The sequence below is a fragment of the Eubalaena glacialis genome, chromosome 6 (assembly GCF_028564815.1).
Source record: "Eubalaena glacialis isolate mEubGla1 chromosome 6, mEubGla1.1.hap2.+ XY, whole genome shotgun sequence".
NCBI lineage: Eukaryota > Metazoa > Chordata > Mammalia > Artiodactyla > Balaenidae > Eubalaena > Eubalaena glacialis.
In genome coordinates this window covers 75282521-75298522 of record NC_083721.1, presented here as the reverse complement: position 1 = coordinate 75298522, position 16002 = coordinate 75282521, and the positions used below count along the sequence as shown (strand labels likewise).

At 42.7% G+C, this 16002-nt stretch overlaps 1 protein-coding gene across 4 annotated transcripts in view; it reads right to left on the bottom strand.

Moving 5' to 3' along the window:
* ATP13A3 (ATPase 13A3) overlaps positions 1 to 14013 on the bottom strand; it is a 79139-nt gene extending 65126 nt beyond the window's left edge. For 2 of the 4 annotated variants that reach the window (XM_061194333.1, XM_061194337.1), the window contains exon 1: positions 3329 to 3412. In XM_061194333.1, the coding sequence (XP_061050316.1) occupies positions 3329 to 3331 (3 nt within the window). In that variant the 5' untranslated portion in view covers positions 3332 to 3412. Of the gene's footprint in view, positions 1 to 3328; positions 3413 to 13124; positions 13169 to 13965 lie in introns of those variants that run through there. The other 2 variants (XM_061194334.1, XM_061194335.1) reach the window with 2 other exon arrangements.
* Between the last annotated feature and the right edge of the window lie 1989 nt (positions 14014 to 16002).

Here is a 16002-nt window from a genome sequence, read left to right as displayed (position 1 = left end):
ACATTATAAAGGCTCAACCTCAAAGAAGCACAAAATCACCAGGAAACTATTCTGTACAAAAAGTACAATCCTGCAAATTTCCAATTACAACTGATAGGCACTTGGATCAGCTTTTTTCAATTACGTGAATTTTTTTCCACTTTACTCCTTTTTCCCCAATTTGAAACCTACTCATGCTGATTCAGCATAGAAAGGAAGTATAAAGGCCTTAACATCTTCATTCAGCAAATATTGCAATAATACAGAACTTTAAATTGCTCTTGAAGAGGATAACGGCCTTACTCGTGGTACAACCATCACAGAAATCTAAACTTCCTCATTTCCTATGGTCATTCTATAATCCACTATTCAGGATTAAAAAAAAAAAAAAATCAATGTATTTGGGTACTATGTCAACCTTAATAATAGTGACTGACATTTGTAAAGGGATTTTTAGTTTACAAAATATTATCTATTTACCAGTTTTCAATCAATACTGTCTTAAAAACAGGAAAAAAAATAATCTTCACTTAACTAAGATTAGCATTTTTCACTTTCCCTAGAAAGTCAAGCACGGGGTGACTTTATACCGAAAAGCCTTACCAACAAATTAATGTAGACAGCACCATCCATTTTCCAAAAATTCATTTGAAAGCAGCATGTATTTGAAATACACGCTTTCATACGGAAAACAGCGTAGGTTCCTAAGACAGCCCACAAATGACCTTTTTACCTCTCACAATGCTGCTGAATTCTACTTCATATTACACTAGCCTGGGTGTTGAGGGAAGTAGCCAGGTTACCAAGCCTCTACTTCCTCTGTCCACTTCTTAATTATTAATATTCCCCAAGCCTCTACTTCCTCTGCCTACTTCTTAACTATTAATTCCTCTATGCTTCTCTCTCTGTAACAATATCATGGGCAAAGGGTGGCACCACTGGCCCATCTACAGTGGCAACCACCAATCAGTATTGTCAGCACTGCTCTCTCAGGAGCTCTAGACCCACGGATTCAAACATCTACGGTCCATGTTTGCAGACAGCTAAATTCAAATGGCTTGTTTCATCTTTCTTCCAAAAACCTGCCCTCCCACCTGCTGCTGCCACTACCAATTCCCTCTACTCCTTTAACGAATAGGACTTGCCTAAAAAGCCATGCCAGGAATTTGGAAGTCATCCTAGACTCCTTCCTATCCCACACCTTCTACATCCATCTGGGCACTAAGTCTTACCATTCCCACCTTTCTCAAACCCACCTCACCCCACCCTATCTGCACTGGCATGCCTCACCTTGGGTCCTGATCCCCTCTCCAGTCTCCCTCATTCTAATCAATATACGAACCTGATGTGATCATTTCTCTCTGCTTAAAATTTCAAGAGCTTCCTATTGTCTGCAGCAGCATTTCCCAACTGGTAAAAGTCCCTCCAAAATAAAAAAATTTTAAAGGCATTGCCTGCTCATATAAATTGAAGAAAAGTACTGCATTAAACAAAGTTAAGTAGCCCTCTTACCAGCAAGACTTTGGAAAGTCTTCCAACACACAATACTATTATGTGTTTGCCTACCATGGGAAACTGGGGCAAAAGAGAGACCCAACTGGGCTCCAAGGACAAAGTCACAACTAATTGGGAGACACATAAAATCCTTCAGAACCTGGCCCTGCCTAGTTGTCAACACCATCTTCCATTCATTAATGGTTATTATTCACCTCCTACAAACCTTACATCCCATCTATACAGAACACAACTTGCAGTTCCTCAAAGACCCCTACTGATTCCTGATTCCATTCTTTTATATACATCGTTCCTTCTGCTAAGAATGCCGTTCCCTAGCTTAGGCTGGCTGAAGCTCCTGCTGGTCCTTCCAGCCCCTGGTCAATTATCTTCTCTACTAACCTTTGATTGTCCCTTCCACCCCGCAGCAGACTTGTCCCACCTCTGTCCCTCCTCTACACGTGTCAGAGCAGTCAGCACTTGTCTCACAATATTGGGCTTACAGACTAAAAACAGACTTAAAGCTGGGAAGCAGGCCAGCACCCAGCAACATAGCTGACTGAGTCAGACAGGGCAAGACAGGAGGTGAGTGTGAAGAAGGGGTAAAATCTTTCCTTTTTCTGGGCAAAATTTCACAACAAAGTAAATTTTGTTTTTGCCCTGCTCCCACATCTCATCCCTATGCCCCTTTCCCTTTCCTGACTCTCCCAATACTCTCTCCCCAGGTCCTTAGTGACCTCACCTAACCCTATACAACCGCCGCCACAAGACTATGCTCATCAGTATCAACTACTTCCTCGTCCAGTTCAGCAAGAGTTATTCTGTTTAGAAGTTAATACATAAATGGGTTACAGCTTCTCAAAGCTGGCAAATCTAAGATGAATCTCTAGGCAACAATTTTTTTTGGGCTGCACCATGAGGCATGCAGGATCTTAGTTCCCTGACCAGGGGTTGAACCCGTGCCCCCCTGCAGTGGAAGCGTGGAGTCCTAACCACTGGACAGCCGGACAGCCAGGGAAGTCCCCAAAATATTTTTTCTTTAAGCATGAAGGAGATACAGGGAGTGGGCATTACAGTTCTACCACTCAGAGAGGTTGGCCCATAAAAGTCTGGGAGTCCTCCTGACTGGGTCTCCCTGCTGCCCAGGAGCAGCAGTGGGCACTACTGGCAGAGACAGATGGAGCTGGTGCTATGGCAATCCTACAGATCACCCATTCTTTTTGGATTGAAAAGTTTTATTTGTTTTAGAGACCAGCGATGGTCAATTTTTCATTATTATGGACAGAAAGTCTCACCAACATGGTCACCGATGAACTTAAAACAGTGCCTCTATCCTAACCAAGTAATATCTTAAAATCCAACCCTAGACCATTGTTTGATTTAGGAAAAGGCAAATTAATTGAGAAAACCAACATGTTGCCCAAGTACCCTTAATATTTCAAAATAAATCTGTAAATATCAAATTAGCATTCTAGAAAGAATCAGTATGGTTTATCACTACTTCCTATTTCATAAAAAATCATTTGTTAGAATATCATTGTCTACACGTGCCAAGTACGTGCTGAATGTTGGAGATTACAAAGATTAAATTTCTAACCTCAAGAAGCCAAACCTAGGCTAGACAGGTAAGCAAACATATCAAAGCGGATGCACACTGCAGTAAAGTAAGTATCATGCGAGCACTGGGAGCAGGGAGAGGCACGGGGAGGGAGGAGGAGGCAGGCAAGGGACAGAAAAGTCTTCAGAGGAGAACTCTCCCTTGATCTAAGACCTGACAGGCGTGAAGTTCCTCAAGCAAACAAGCAGTAAAAAGAGGGGAAATAAGAGAGAGATGGAATCCAAGTAGAGGAATTACCATATGCAGAAGTGCTAAGGTGAGAAATCCCAGAAAATGTCAGGAATACAAGTTACTTGAACTAGCTGGAGCACAGGATGGCCTCTGGGGAATGGCTGGAAATGGAGCTAAAAAAGATGGAACAGAATCAAATTATGATGAAAGACCTTGTTTGATAAAGATATGGATTAACTTGTATGTGATGGAGATTCTGAACTTTTCTCAACTGAAAGAGACCCAAGGCCATGCGAAGGGGCCACATTCCCAAAGAATACAATGTGAATGGTGTGCAAAGCAGCAGTTCTGTGTTCCCTTGCTAGACTGTTTACCTCCAAGAAGGCAGAACTCACTCATCAACATATACCCAGCATCTAGCCCTGTGCTTGGCACAGACAGGAACTAAAAAAGTATCCAATAGTTAGATGTGCCAACACAATCTTAGGGCTCAACTAAGAGGCCCTAACCCAGCCTCATTCCTTACTGCCTATAAAACTCACAACTCTTATGCACTACAACAATTGGTAATTGCCACAACTTTTAAAGTAACATGGGGAAAGGTATGGGCTGCACCAGAGATTACAAAGGATTTTGGGAAAACACACACTAAGATGCTTTTGAACCTGACAAAATTAAGCAGTTTTTCTACTCTTCTCACCAAAAACTGAACAGAAAACAACTGGATTAGCTCAAAATTATTCACCAACTAACTCTAAGACAGTGGTGATAACTATAAAAAGTATATTTTTATATAGGACCCATGGAATAAAAATCTATTTTAACTAACAATTTGCTAGACTAGTCTTTCAGGCAATTAAGTGCTACTCAGGCTACTTGCCTGCAGTACTTTACATTTCACTTAGTAAACTGAATTATATTATGATAATTAGCATGTAAGTAAGAACTCCATCTCAGGTGCTTGGGAAAACAATAAGGAAAAAATATTTGGTCTACGAAGAACCAGTGACTACATTTAAAGAAATCAATCCAAAGGCCAGAGAAGTAAAACAAAATTTCAAGACTTCTTTTTAAAGAAAAGATGTAGACACATTTCACTAACCAGAGTTTCTAAATGAAAATAAGGGAACATAAAATCCTATTAAATAAACATAATTAAACATATTTTTAAATTTTATGATGCAGCCAGGGAGAGAGACAACAGGTAACATTCACACAGAGGATGGGGGGAAAAGAGACTGCAAACACACCCAGAGACATCAAGATAAAAATATATGTCAAATGTACATTAGAGACCCATGAAATTAACATCTTGAGCTCTATAGGATGTCGCTACCAAAGATGCAAAATCATGGTATTTTTGCTATAAAAGCCTGAATTAAACAGTATGTCATTATTGCCTGCTACTCCAGTTGAGAAAAAGCAATCCTCAATCAACCCACACACACACTCTCTCATGACACACAGATACACACAGGAGTGTGACTTGTTTTGAATATGTTAAATGTTATTAAACTAACAAATAATAGTAATTTACCAATTACTGAGCCTCTTATCCTCACAATTCTCTATGTTTTATTATCTCCATTCAGCAAATGAAGAAACTAAATAGGGTTAAGGGACTACAGAGCTAGTAAGTGATGAGGCTGGAATTCAAAATCACTTGTATATGGCTCTGAGGCCACATTTTAACCAATACACATGCCCTCTCCCAGGGCATATGACTGTTAAATCTTTAGTCACCATAACATTTCTTTAACGACTAGTGTTTTCTTACTGTGCTATCCCCAGAGTGATATTTAAGTTCAAATACTTTAAATTTCATGGAAAACATTAACAACTTACATAGTTGTTTTTAAATAAGGCAAATCTTGCTAGCAGTAAGGAGACATTAACTCTTAAAAACATTGATAGGGCTTCCCTGGTGGCACAGTGGTTAAGAATCCGCCTGTCAATGCAGGGGACACAGGTTCGAGCCCTGGTCCAGGAAGATCCCACATGTCAGGAAGCAACTAAGCCCGTGTGCCACAACTACTGAGCCTGCGCTCTAGAGCCCCCGAGCCACAACTACTAAGCCCACGTGCCACAACTACTGAAGCCCCTGTGCCTAGAGCCCGTGCTCCGCAACAAGAGAAGCCACCGCAATGAGAAGCCCGCGCACCGCAACAAAGAGTAGCCCCCACTCGCCGCAACTAGAGAAAGCCGGGAGCAGCAACAAAGATACAACACAGCCAAAACAAAAAAAAAAAAACAAACAAAAACATAAAACACTGATAGTAGCTGAATATCCACCTAGGATTATAAAAAGTACCAACAGTGCCCCAATAATCCCAACTTTATTACGTAGACCTTTAATTATGCTAGGTTTTCTGTGTGGTATAAAACACCCAGTATAACCCTAGGGAAATAGCAGATTTTCCTAAACACCTAATTTCTTTCTCCATTATTCACACTGTGGAATCACATCACATATGGATTTAATTACAATTCAACTATCTGTGCTGCAAGAAAAAAGAAAAACAAGAGAGAAAAATACGCTAAATAATGGCGGCAGGACGCTTGCCCTCACATCCTTGTCCCAGAGTAAGCATGCAACGGAGACTAAATCTGGTGTTCCTTGGTCAATCCAAAGCACATAACCAATTATGATTCCAGAAAAAAGTAACCTATATTAATAGCTGAAGAAAAAACTAGCTGTGAGAATTGAAAAAACATATGTCAGTTAACCGGTTTTCAAACTGGTGCCTTCCTAAATGACTTTTTCATGGGTAATTTTGACTACACAGGATTTTTACCTTAAATGAGAATGCAGGCCCAAAGCCCCTACATAAAAGGGGATTTCATTTTACTCAGCTGTTTAGATCAGAAAGAATTAGGAACCAAAATACTTGTCTTTTATATATCAAAGTAAGTTACTAACATATTTTTCATCCTACTTTACAAATGGGAAAAATAAAGCAATAGGGATGCTGTAAAGAAGCCATGCTAGACACATACGTGAGAGCTGTTCCATGACTTATTTTAAAATAAACTAAAAATGTAATAGAAGTCTGTCAAGTGATCAAAATCAATCCTTTAAAGTTGGTTCTCAATAAGAAAAAAAAAAAAACCCACAAAACATACATTGAGTTTTGAGATGTGCTATTACTTCAGAGTACAAACTAAAGACAAGGGTGAAAAGAACACCCAATTAATAGAAAGCTTCTCCTTTACCAACATGCTGTCACTTACCTCTCCAGACATCAGTTTCCTTTTCTATAAAAAGAAGGGGCTCCAGGAATGCAAGGATTCTTCAATATACGCAAATCAATCAACGTGATACATCATATTAACAAATTGAAGGAGAAAAACCATATGATCATCTCAATAGATGCAGAGAAAGCTTTCGACAAAATTCAACACCCATTTATGATAAAAGCCCTGCAGAAAGTAGGCATAGAGGGAACTTTCCTCAACATAATAAAGGCCATATATGACAAACCCACAGCCAACATTGTCCTCAATGGTGAAAAACTGAAACCATTTCCACTAAGATCAGGAACAAGACAAGGTTGCCCACTCTCACCACTATTATTCAACATAGTTTTGGAAGTGTTAGCCACAGCAATCAGAGAAGAAAAAGAAATAAAAGGAATCCAAATCAGAAAAGAAGAAGTAAAGCTGTCACTGTTTGCAGATGACATGATACTATACATAGAGAATCCAAAAGATGCTACCAGAAAACTACTAGAGCTAATCAATGAATTTGGTAAAGTAGCAGGATACAAAATTAATGCACAGAAATCTCTTGCATTTCTATACACTAATGACGAAAAATCTGAAAGTGAAATTAAGAAAACACTCCCGTTTACCATTGCAACAAAAAGAATAAAATATCTAGGAATAAACCTACCTAAGGAGACAAAAGACCTGTATGCAGAAAATTATAAGACACTGATGAAAGAAATTAAAGATGATACAAATAGATGGAGAGATATACCATGTTCTTGGATTGGAAGAATCAACATTGTGAAAATGACTCTACTACTCAAAGCAATCTACAGATTCAATGCAATCCCTATCAAACTACCACTGGCATTTTTCACAGAACTAGAACAAAAAATTTCACAATTTGTATGGAAACACAAAAGATCCCGAATAGCCAAAGCAATCTTGAGAACGAAAAATGGAGCTGGAGGAATCAGGCTCCCTGACTTCAGACTATATTACAAAGCTACAGTAAGCAAGACAGTTTGGTACTGGCACAAAAACAGAAATACAGATCAATGGAACAGGATAGAAAGCCCAGAGATAAACCCACGCACATACGGTCACCTTATCTTTGATAAAGGACGCAAGCATATACAGTGGAGAAAAGACAGCCTCTTCAATAAGTGGTGCTGGGAAAATTGGACAGGTACATGTAAAAGTATGAAATTAGAACACTCCCTGACACCATACACAAAAATAAACTCAAAATGGATTAAAGACCTAAGTGTAAGGCCAGACACTATCAAACTCTTAGAGGAAAACATAGGCAGAACACTCTATGACATAAATCACAGCAAGATCCTTTTTGACCCAGCTCCTAGAGAAATGGAAATAAAAACACAAATAAACAAATGGGACCTAATGAAACTTAAAAGCTTTTGTACAGCAAAGGAAACCATAAACAAGACCAAAAGACAACCCTCAGAATGGGAGAAAATATTTGCAAATGAAGCAGCTGACAAAGGATTAATCTCCAAGATTTACAAGCAGCTCACGCAGCTCAATAACAAAAAAACAAACAACCCAATCCAAAAATGGGCAGAAGACCTAAATAGACATTTCTCCAAAGAAGATACACATATTGCCAACAGACACATGAAAGAATGCTCAACATCATTAATCATTAGAGAAATGCAAATCAAAACTACAATGAGATATCATCTCACACCGGTCAGAATGGCCATCATCAAAAAATCTAGAAACAATAAATGCTGGAGAGGGTGTGGAGAAAAGGGAACACTCCTGCACTGTTGGTGGGAATGTAAATTGATACAGCCACTATGGAGAACAGTATGGAGGTTCCTTAAAAAACTAAAAATAGAACTACCATACGACCCAGCAATCCCACTACTGGGCGTATACCCTGAGAAAACCATAATTCAAAAAGAGTCATGTACCAAAATGTTCACTGCAGCTCTATTTACAATAGCCAGGACATGGAAACAACCTAAGTGTCCATCATCGCATGAATGGATAAAGAAGATGTGGCACATATATACAATGGAATATTACTCAGCCATAAAAAGAAATGAAATGGAGGTATTTGTAGTGAGGTGGATGGAGTTAGAGTCTGTCATACAAAGTGAAGTAAGTCAGAAAGAGAAAAACAAATACAGTATGCTAACACATATATATGGAATCTAAGGGAAAATAAAGGTCATGAAGAACCTAGTGGCAAGACGGGAATAAAGACACAGACCTACTAGAGAATGGACTTGAGGATATGGGGAGGGGGAGGGGTAAGATGTGACAGGGTGAGAGAGTGGCATAGACATATATACACTACCAAATGTAAAATAGATAGCTAGTGGGAGGCAGCCCCATAGCACAGGGAGATCAGCTCGGTGCTTTGTGACCACCTAGAGGGGTGGGACAGGGAGGGTGGGAGGGAGGGAGATGCAAGAGGGGAGAAATATGGGAACATATGTGTATGTATAACTGATTCACTTTGTTATAAAGCAGAAACTAACACACCATTGTAAAGCAATTATACTCCAATAAAGATGTTTAAATAAAAATTTTAAAAAAGGGGCTAGTCTAAATAACCTACAACCACTCAGCATTATTATTTTCCAATCTCATACCTCCTTATTTCAATGTCCAACTCATAAATTCCTTTGTGAAAAAAATAAAAAAACAACAAAAAAAACAGGAGTCAATTAATCTAGCTTGCTATCACTGAGGCAGACCTGTCTTTCACCTCATCACCCAACAACAGATATAAATAACTTTTATTAATAATTTCTGAGAAAGATTATATAGATATCAGCGTGTTCCACATCATGTAATCAAGAAATTCTACTTTACAGTTAACTCACTTTTCCTGGAAATTATGCTTCTAATCTAACTAGTATCTGAGTGTCACTGGATATATTTTTTTTTATTTTGGCCACGCTGTGCTGCTTGTGGGATCTTAGTTCCCAGACCAGGGATCGAACCCGGGCCCCAGGCAGTGGAAGCTCAGAGTCCTAACCATTGGACCTCCAGGGAATTCCCTCAACGGGTTATTTAAAAGCAAGATCCACAGCGAGTAAGTGAAAGAGTCAACAAGAGAGAAATTTTGATTAAGAGATTAATTACAAAAAAAAAAAGAGGTTAATTACAACTCACTTCATTCATCCCATCTTACATACAAAAAAACAGACTTCAAACACAGGGTACTACTTTCTTCCTGCATTCTCAGCTCATACTAGCGTTAGTGGCCTTTGGTGATAGATAAGGTAAAAGATGCATTTTCACCTGTAACTTCAAAGATACGTGCCTCTGGGAAGCTCCATTTTCATAAATCTATGTGGACCCTTCCCTTGGGGAGACACATACATAAGGTACATAAGTCCTTTTTTAACTTGGACAGTCTCAAAGTTTGCTATTTGAGTTAATATTTTACCATCTCAGACCTAGCAAAGGCCCCAATACAAGCCTGTGGGTTGAAGATATTACGAGGTCTGGTGTTGGGATAGCTCTCTGGAGAGGTGGTCTATGGAAGCTCTTCAGCAATCCTCATCCTCAACTTTCCTCTGTCTCAGATATTTGATTATTTGGACAGCTCTCCCTTTCCTTCATTCCACTTTTCTCCCTTCTTACTGAGGACCAAAAAATCATTTTCAACTCACCATTATAACAGTGATCGTTTCTTCCAGTTACCATTTATTCATAACATTTCTCATTACCTCTATTTTTAATCTTACTAATACAAATGTTTTTAACTCAATTTTTATAATTACTAGTTACCATTAACTTCAGGACATTCTACCTTGTAACTGATACATACTTTTCTCCAGATTAAATAAGCCTAGAACCTTTTACTTTTTAACCTAAATCTTAAAATATGTAGCCCAATCCTGATCCTCTCTCATTTCTCTACTCTCAAAATACGAAGATCAACAACATTAAAGTAAGACTGTAATGATCATTTCCTTGCTTCTTGCTTGTTACCTGGACTAGTTAAGTGGGTTAATTAGAATATGGTTTTGATGACTACAGATTTACTCTCTCCAACAGGCCAGTTGGCTTCATTTCACACAGAAAAACTATGTTCTAAAACCAAAGACTAAATCCCATCAACTAACTCTTAGATCCAGATTTAACTGGATGAGCTATAGAGCACATTCAGAACACATTCCATCACTGGAACAGACCTTCTGGTTATGTATCAGGTAGATGTCAGACACCAGATTATCTTCCTTTAGCATACCACTGTGAGTTGTTTTAAGAATGTTGTCTTCAGTTAGTGATAAGCTGCTAACTCCTATTCAACTTAGGGTCCGTTCACAAGGCCCCCTGCTTAGGTTACCCAGTATACCAGTGAACAAAAGCTAGCTTTAGATGAACCAAGTAATCAATATCATTTTGAAATTCTACTTCTGTCTTCTAAGATTTTAGAAACTACAACCACCACCTCACTGTCATTCACAAGCATGAAGTTCCTATTTCCACCATCACCTAGACCAGTGGGAAAAAATACAAAATACTAAAGACAAAACTCCACAGCATACCCCATTATCATTCATCACTGCCCATTTCCTAGGACTGCTATCCATTTTAGCAATAAAGTATATTCACATTTAAAACCTTATATTCACAGTGGTTACAAAACCACCATGCTAAACAAGCACAGCCCTGATTCAGTATATGGAATGGAAGGGGGAAAGGAATATTTACTATGTGCCAGGAAGAGTGCTCCTTTCTTTACATATGCTCTCAGCTAATCCTCAAAACTCTCTGATGTAAGTACTAGTATTCTCCTTTGTTAATTAAAAAAAAAAAAAAAGAAGAAAGAAAAAGCAGAACAGGGAAGTTAAGCAACAGTATAAGGGACTTTCAACATAGCCAGAATCCTAGCTCTCTGTTACTGTATGTGACATAGAGGTTTCTATTTCTAGGTTTACCGGATTAGCTGCATGTGACTTTGAGCAACTTAACATCTCTGAACCTCAGTTTCCCCATCTGTAAAATGGGGTTTAAATGAGACAATTCACATCATGTTTAATTCAAAGCATAGCATACAGTAAGCTTACTCAATAACTATCAGCATTGGTCAAAGTCAATAACTAGTTAAGAAAGTCAGATCAAACTCAGGTCTGATTCCCAAGTTCATGCTTCTTCTACTACAATATTCTGTAGCTGCAAACACACATTATTATCCACATAAGAATCCATACTCGAAATGTAACAGATGGGAAACTGATGTTACCTAAATGAAATAACTATTTAGGGCTAACTAAACCAACAGAAGGATTTTAGCTCTAATGACTAATAAGCAGAACCAAGTAGAAAACTCATCAGAAAATACTGTTTAGATATTCAGGTTATAGAGTTTTGTTTTAACTACCATGAAACTATTTTCCTATCTATATAGGAATTTATGCTATTTATCTCAAATCAGTTGTAAATTAAAACTTTAACAACCAAAGCTACCCCAAATAAAGCTTCCTGGTCAGCCTGGACGAAGAACTCAGCCCTCTTACTACATAATTTGAACACGGAGTCAAAGTGAAGCCTGTCAACTTTATTTTCAAACTAAATTGCTACTTAATATTTTTATTTTTTTATAATTGTACTACTTAGGAAGTAACGCAACCAACCAATGTCAACATTCTTCCTATCCAATCCCCTGACCAAAAACAGGCTTTGCTGTTCTAATAATGTTCAAAAATCTCACTTAGCCATCTCACCCTCATCTGATCTAATGGTGGATAATGCAAAAACAAGGATAGCACCAAAAGTAAACTTTCATAACAATTATTAATAATAGGCTTATTATTTCAAGCAACTTCCAGGAACTGACTTGCCTTTAAAAAGGTTCGCTAAGGGCTTCCCTGGTGGCGCAGGGGTTGAGAATCTCCCTGCCAATGCAGGGGACACGGGTTCGAGCCCTGGTTTGGGAAGATCCCACATACCGCGGAGCAACTAGGCCCGTGAGCCACAACTACTGAGCCTGCGCGTCTGGAGCCTGTGCTCCGCAACAAGAGAGGCCGCGACAGTGAGAGGCCCGCGCACCGCGATGAGGAGTGGCCCCCGCTCGCCGCAACTAGAGAAAGCCCTTGCACGGAAACGAAGACGCAACACAGTCAAAATAAATAAATTAATTAATTTTCTAAAAAAAAAAGGGTCGCTAAACCAGAATGGGATGCCCGCATACATTTATTTTGGCAACTGTAGCCTATTCAGCAAAGCAACAATCCTCCTAAGAAAAGAATACCACATATATTCCAGTGAAACAAAATTAATAAATGTGCTTTGGTACTAAAAGGTTGAATTCTAAGCAAAGGTAGAGCATTTTTAACTAAGTAATCGCCCTTCAAAAGACAATCAAATCAGAACACCTTCACTTTAGCAACGAAGTCTTTAGAAAAGTGTTCATTTTGCAATAATCTTAAACGTCCCTGCATTTCTTAGATTTTCAAAAAATTCTAACTTCCTGATTCATAGATCTAAAATAGTCATTACATACATAAACGTTCTACTCATTTCATTTGGAATCGTGTAGGAAACACAGATTTCTGTTTCTAGGTTTACAAGTCCATACCCATTCATTTTGCACTAATGTAACCACTAAATATAGCTCTAAAACACTGATGAAAAAGTAGTTAATTATCTGAGTGATTCATACCTCCTATGTCCAGACACCAAGATCCAAGGATGTTTCTGTCAGATCTGTGGGAAGAGGAAATGATAAACACCTGTCACAAAAGCTTTCCAAATTGGGAAGCTCTGAATTACTACTGTCAATCCCCAGTCAGATTCCCTCCGCTCCCCCTCCCCCCACCCCCCGCAAAAAAAAGAGGTCACATATCCACCAGAACCTAACTTTGCGAATGATGTGGGGAGAAGGAAAGGCTCTAAAGAGAGCGTCCATGGAGGTACTGGAGAAAGGGCCCTGGGTTTTTCTAGAGTCAAAGTGAGAGGCCTTAAGCAATTCATAAGTCACTTTTCCTCTCTGGGCCTCACTTAGCTTAATGCGGTGACTGGCCAGGAGCTCCACTACTCCGTGGCTAAGGACGAAATGAAGATTTCTCAGTCAGCACCCGCACAAACCCATCAAGCGCCCTGCCAATACCCCTACCTTCGATCTCACCATCTCCTGGACTTTCTGAAAGGGCTGGACCACCATCTCACTCCCAAACCCAACACACTCGCCTTCGCCCCAAGCGGCGTGTCCCAACCAGGCCTTCACACCCACAACGTGGTGTCCTCCTCCGCGCCTCACCTGTCCCAGACAGACATTCCGCAGTCTTAAGGCTCCTCTCCCCACCCCACACACACCTTCCCCGAGAAGTGATGCCCAATTCCGGCTCGAGGAGGCCGAACACGAGCTCACCTGGTACCCGCCACCCCCGACAATACCATTCACCTCCTCCAACCTCCCACCGGCTCACCCAGCCCTCCGCCCACCGGCTCCACGCCCTGCTCACCCAGCCCTCCGACGCCTCGGGGAAGCTGGGGCCACTCACCCGGCACCGCCGCGCCGTCTCCTCGGCGGCCTCCCGGCCGGAGCAGCCGAGGGGCCGCGCAGGGCCGGGGCCCACCGCTGTCGCCTCCGCCGCCGCCGCCGCCTCGCCTCAGCCCAGCCCCATCGCCCTCGGCCGGCGCTGGCGGCCGCGGGTCGCTCGAGCTCGAGGCGCCGCCGCCGCCGCACGCTGCGGCTCGGGATGAGGGGAGGGAGGCGCCGCGGCGGGGCCCGGGCCGAGCCGGGCGCAGGGGCGTCCGCGCTCTCCTCCTCGGCACCCGCGGCGGCGGCGTGTAGCCGGAGCAGGGCGAGAACAAGGGCGGGCAGCAGGGGGAGGTAGGCAGGGGAGGGGGGCGTTCTGCACTCCGAAACGGCCTCCCGCCGCCAGCGACGTAGCGAACCCCCCCTCCCCTCCGCGGCGGCGCCTGGATCACGCTGCGGAGAGAGCCGGCGGGCTATGGGGGAGCGCGCGCGGCGAGCTCGGGACTCCCGAGCCGGATGTGAGGTCACGTGATTGCCTCATCCAGCTCCGAAGGCGGAGGGGCGCAGAGGGGAAGTCGGGAGGGGAGGGCCCGGGTGGGCGGGGCGAGGGGCCGGCCCCGCCCACCTCCTCCCGTTTGGTCCCGTCCCCCCAGGCAGGAGGAGAAAAGAAAGGGTGAGGGAGGGCACTACAGAGGAGCCGGCTGTTGGGGAGGGGGTGTTCCTAACGGAGGACGGCATTTTTTTTTGCGGGAGGAGGTGGAATTTGCCATCCTGGCCGTGCAGACCAGATCATAGTCCAAATCCCCATTTTATTAACAGGGAAACTGAGTCGCAGTGAAGGGCCTAGCTTAACTTGCGCAGAGTCAAGGTCACAGAGGTAGCTTGTACTAGAATGATGGAGAGGAGGTCAGATCCTGGCTCGCAATCCAGGTACCTTTCATTCCTTAACAGCAGACTCCCCCCCTCCAAAAACAAACCAAAAACTATAAATCGCATTTAACAACCTGCTTGGCTCGCCCGGCCTTGGGCTGAGGACTGGAAGACGTACCCAAGAGAAAGCTCCCACGCACTCACTATACCGCCTCCAGCGGTAAGGAGTTTCTTCCGACAGCGCTGGATGCAAATTAAATACTTCCCTCCGCAGAAGATTTATCTCGGAGAAGGGCCCCGGCCGGATGAACAAATCGCGAGTTTGGTTTTCGCGACGTCCCTTCGGTGACTCGCGCGAGGAGCGCGCGCAGCCACCTGCCTCCTCGGGCTCCCGCCATCTGTCGGCCGTGAGACTACCTTGCCCGCGCCCTTGAGGCCCGGCTATCACTGTTGCTGTCATTCACCTTACCGCTAACAGAACTCCCAGCTGCTGGAGCGTAAGAAAGGAGGAGACTCAACGACCTCTGGTGCACCGCACTTGGGCATACTTTGCCGAGGGCAGGGAGCGTTCATGCTCCGGTTCATAGCACATGATAACACTAGTCGGGGAGCTGCCACCCTTGGTCCGCGACACGTATTGACACCTCATCTGGGGGCAGCACACATCCCCAAGTCCGCTGCACCGATGTCACCTCACCGGGAGCCAGGAACACGCTGCTCCTGGCCGGTAGGTTGTGTGCAGCTGGACGGTTTCCGCGCACTTCCTGGTACCACGTGGCGTGGACTGCGCACTGGACCGAGATGGATCTACAGCTCTCTCCCCGATTCCTGGGCTCAGTCTCACCGTTTGTTTCCCCCCTCAAATGATTAAATGAGATAAGGAGCGTGGAAGCGTTGGGCAAACTCTAAGAAGCTGTCTTGGTGGCGTGGAGCCTTTAAAGCCTCCTTCCTCACCTCTCCGGGCTCCTTGGCTCCTCGCTGTTTTCCCTCAGCCTTTAAACAAGCTTAGGTTCTAAAAACAAAACTATCGTGCCCACCCTTCTCTCCAAGGGCCCTCTCCAGTTAGGTTCCAAGCGCTTCTCTTCCTCTCATGCAGACCTCTTAAACGGTGGTCTCTCCTGCTGACTCCACTTCCTCACTTCTCAGCACTAGGCACTCAAGCTTCCCCTCTTCTCCCCCCCCCCCCACA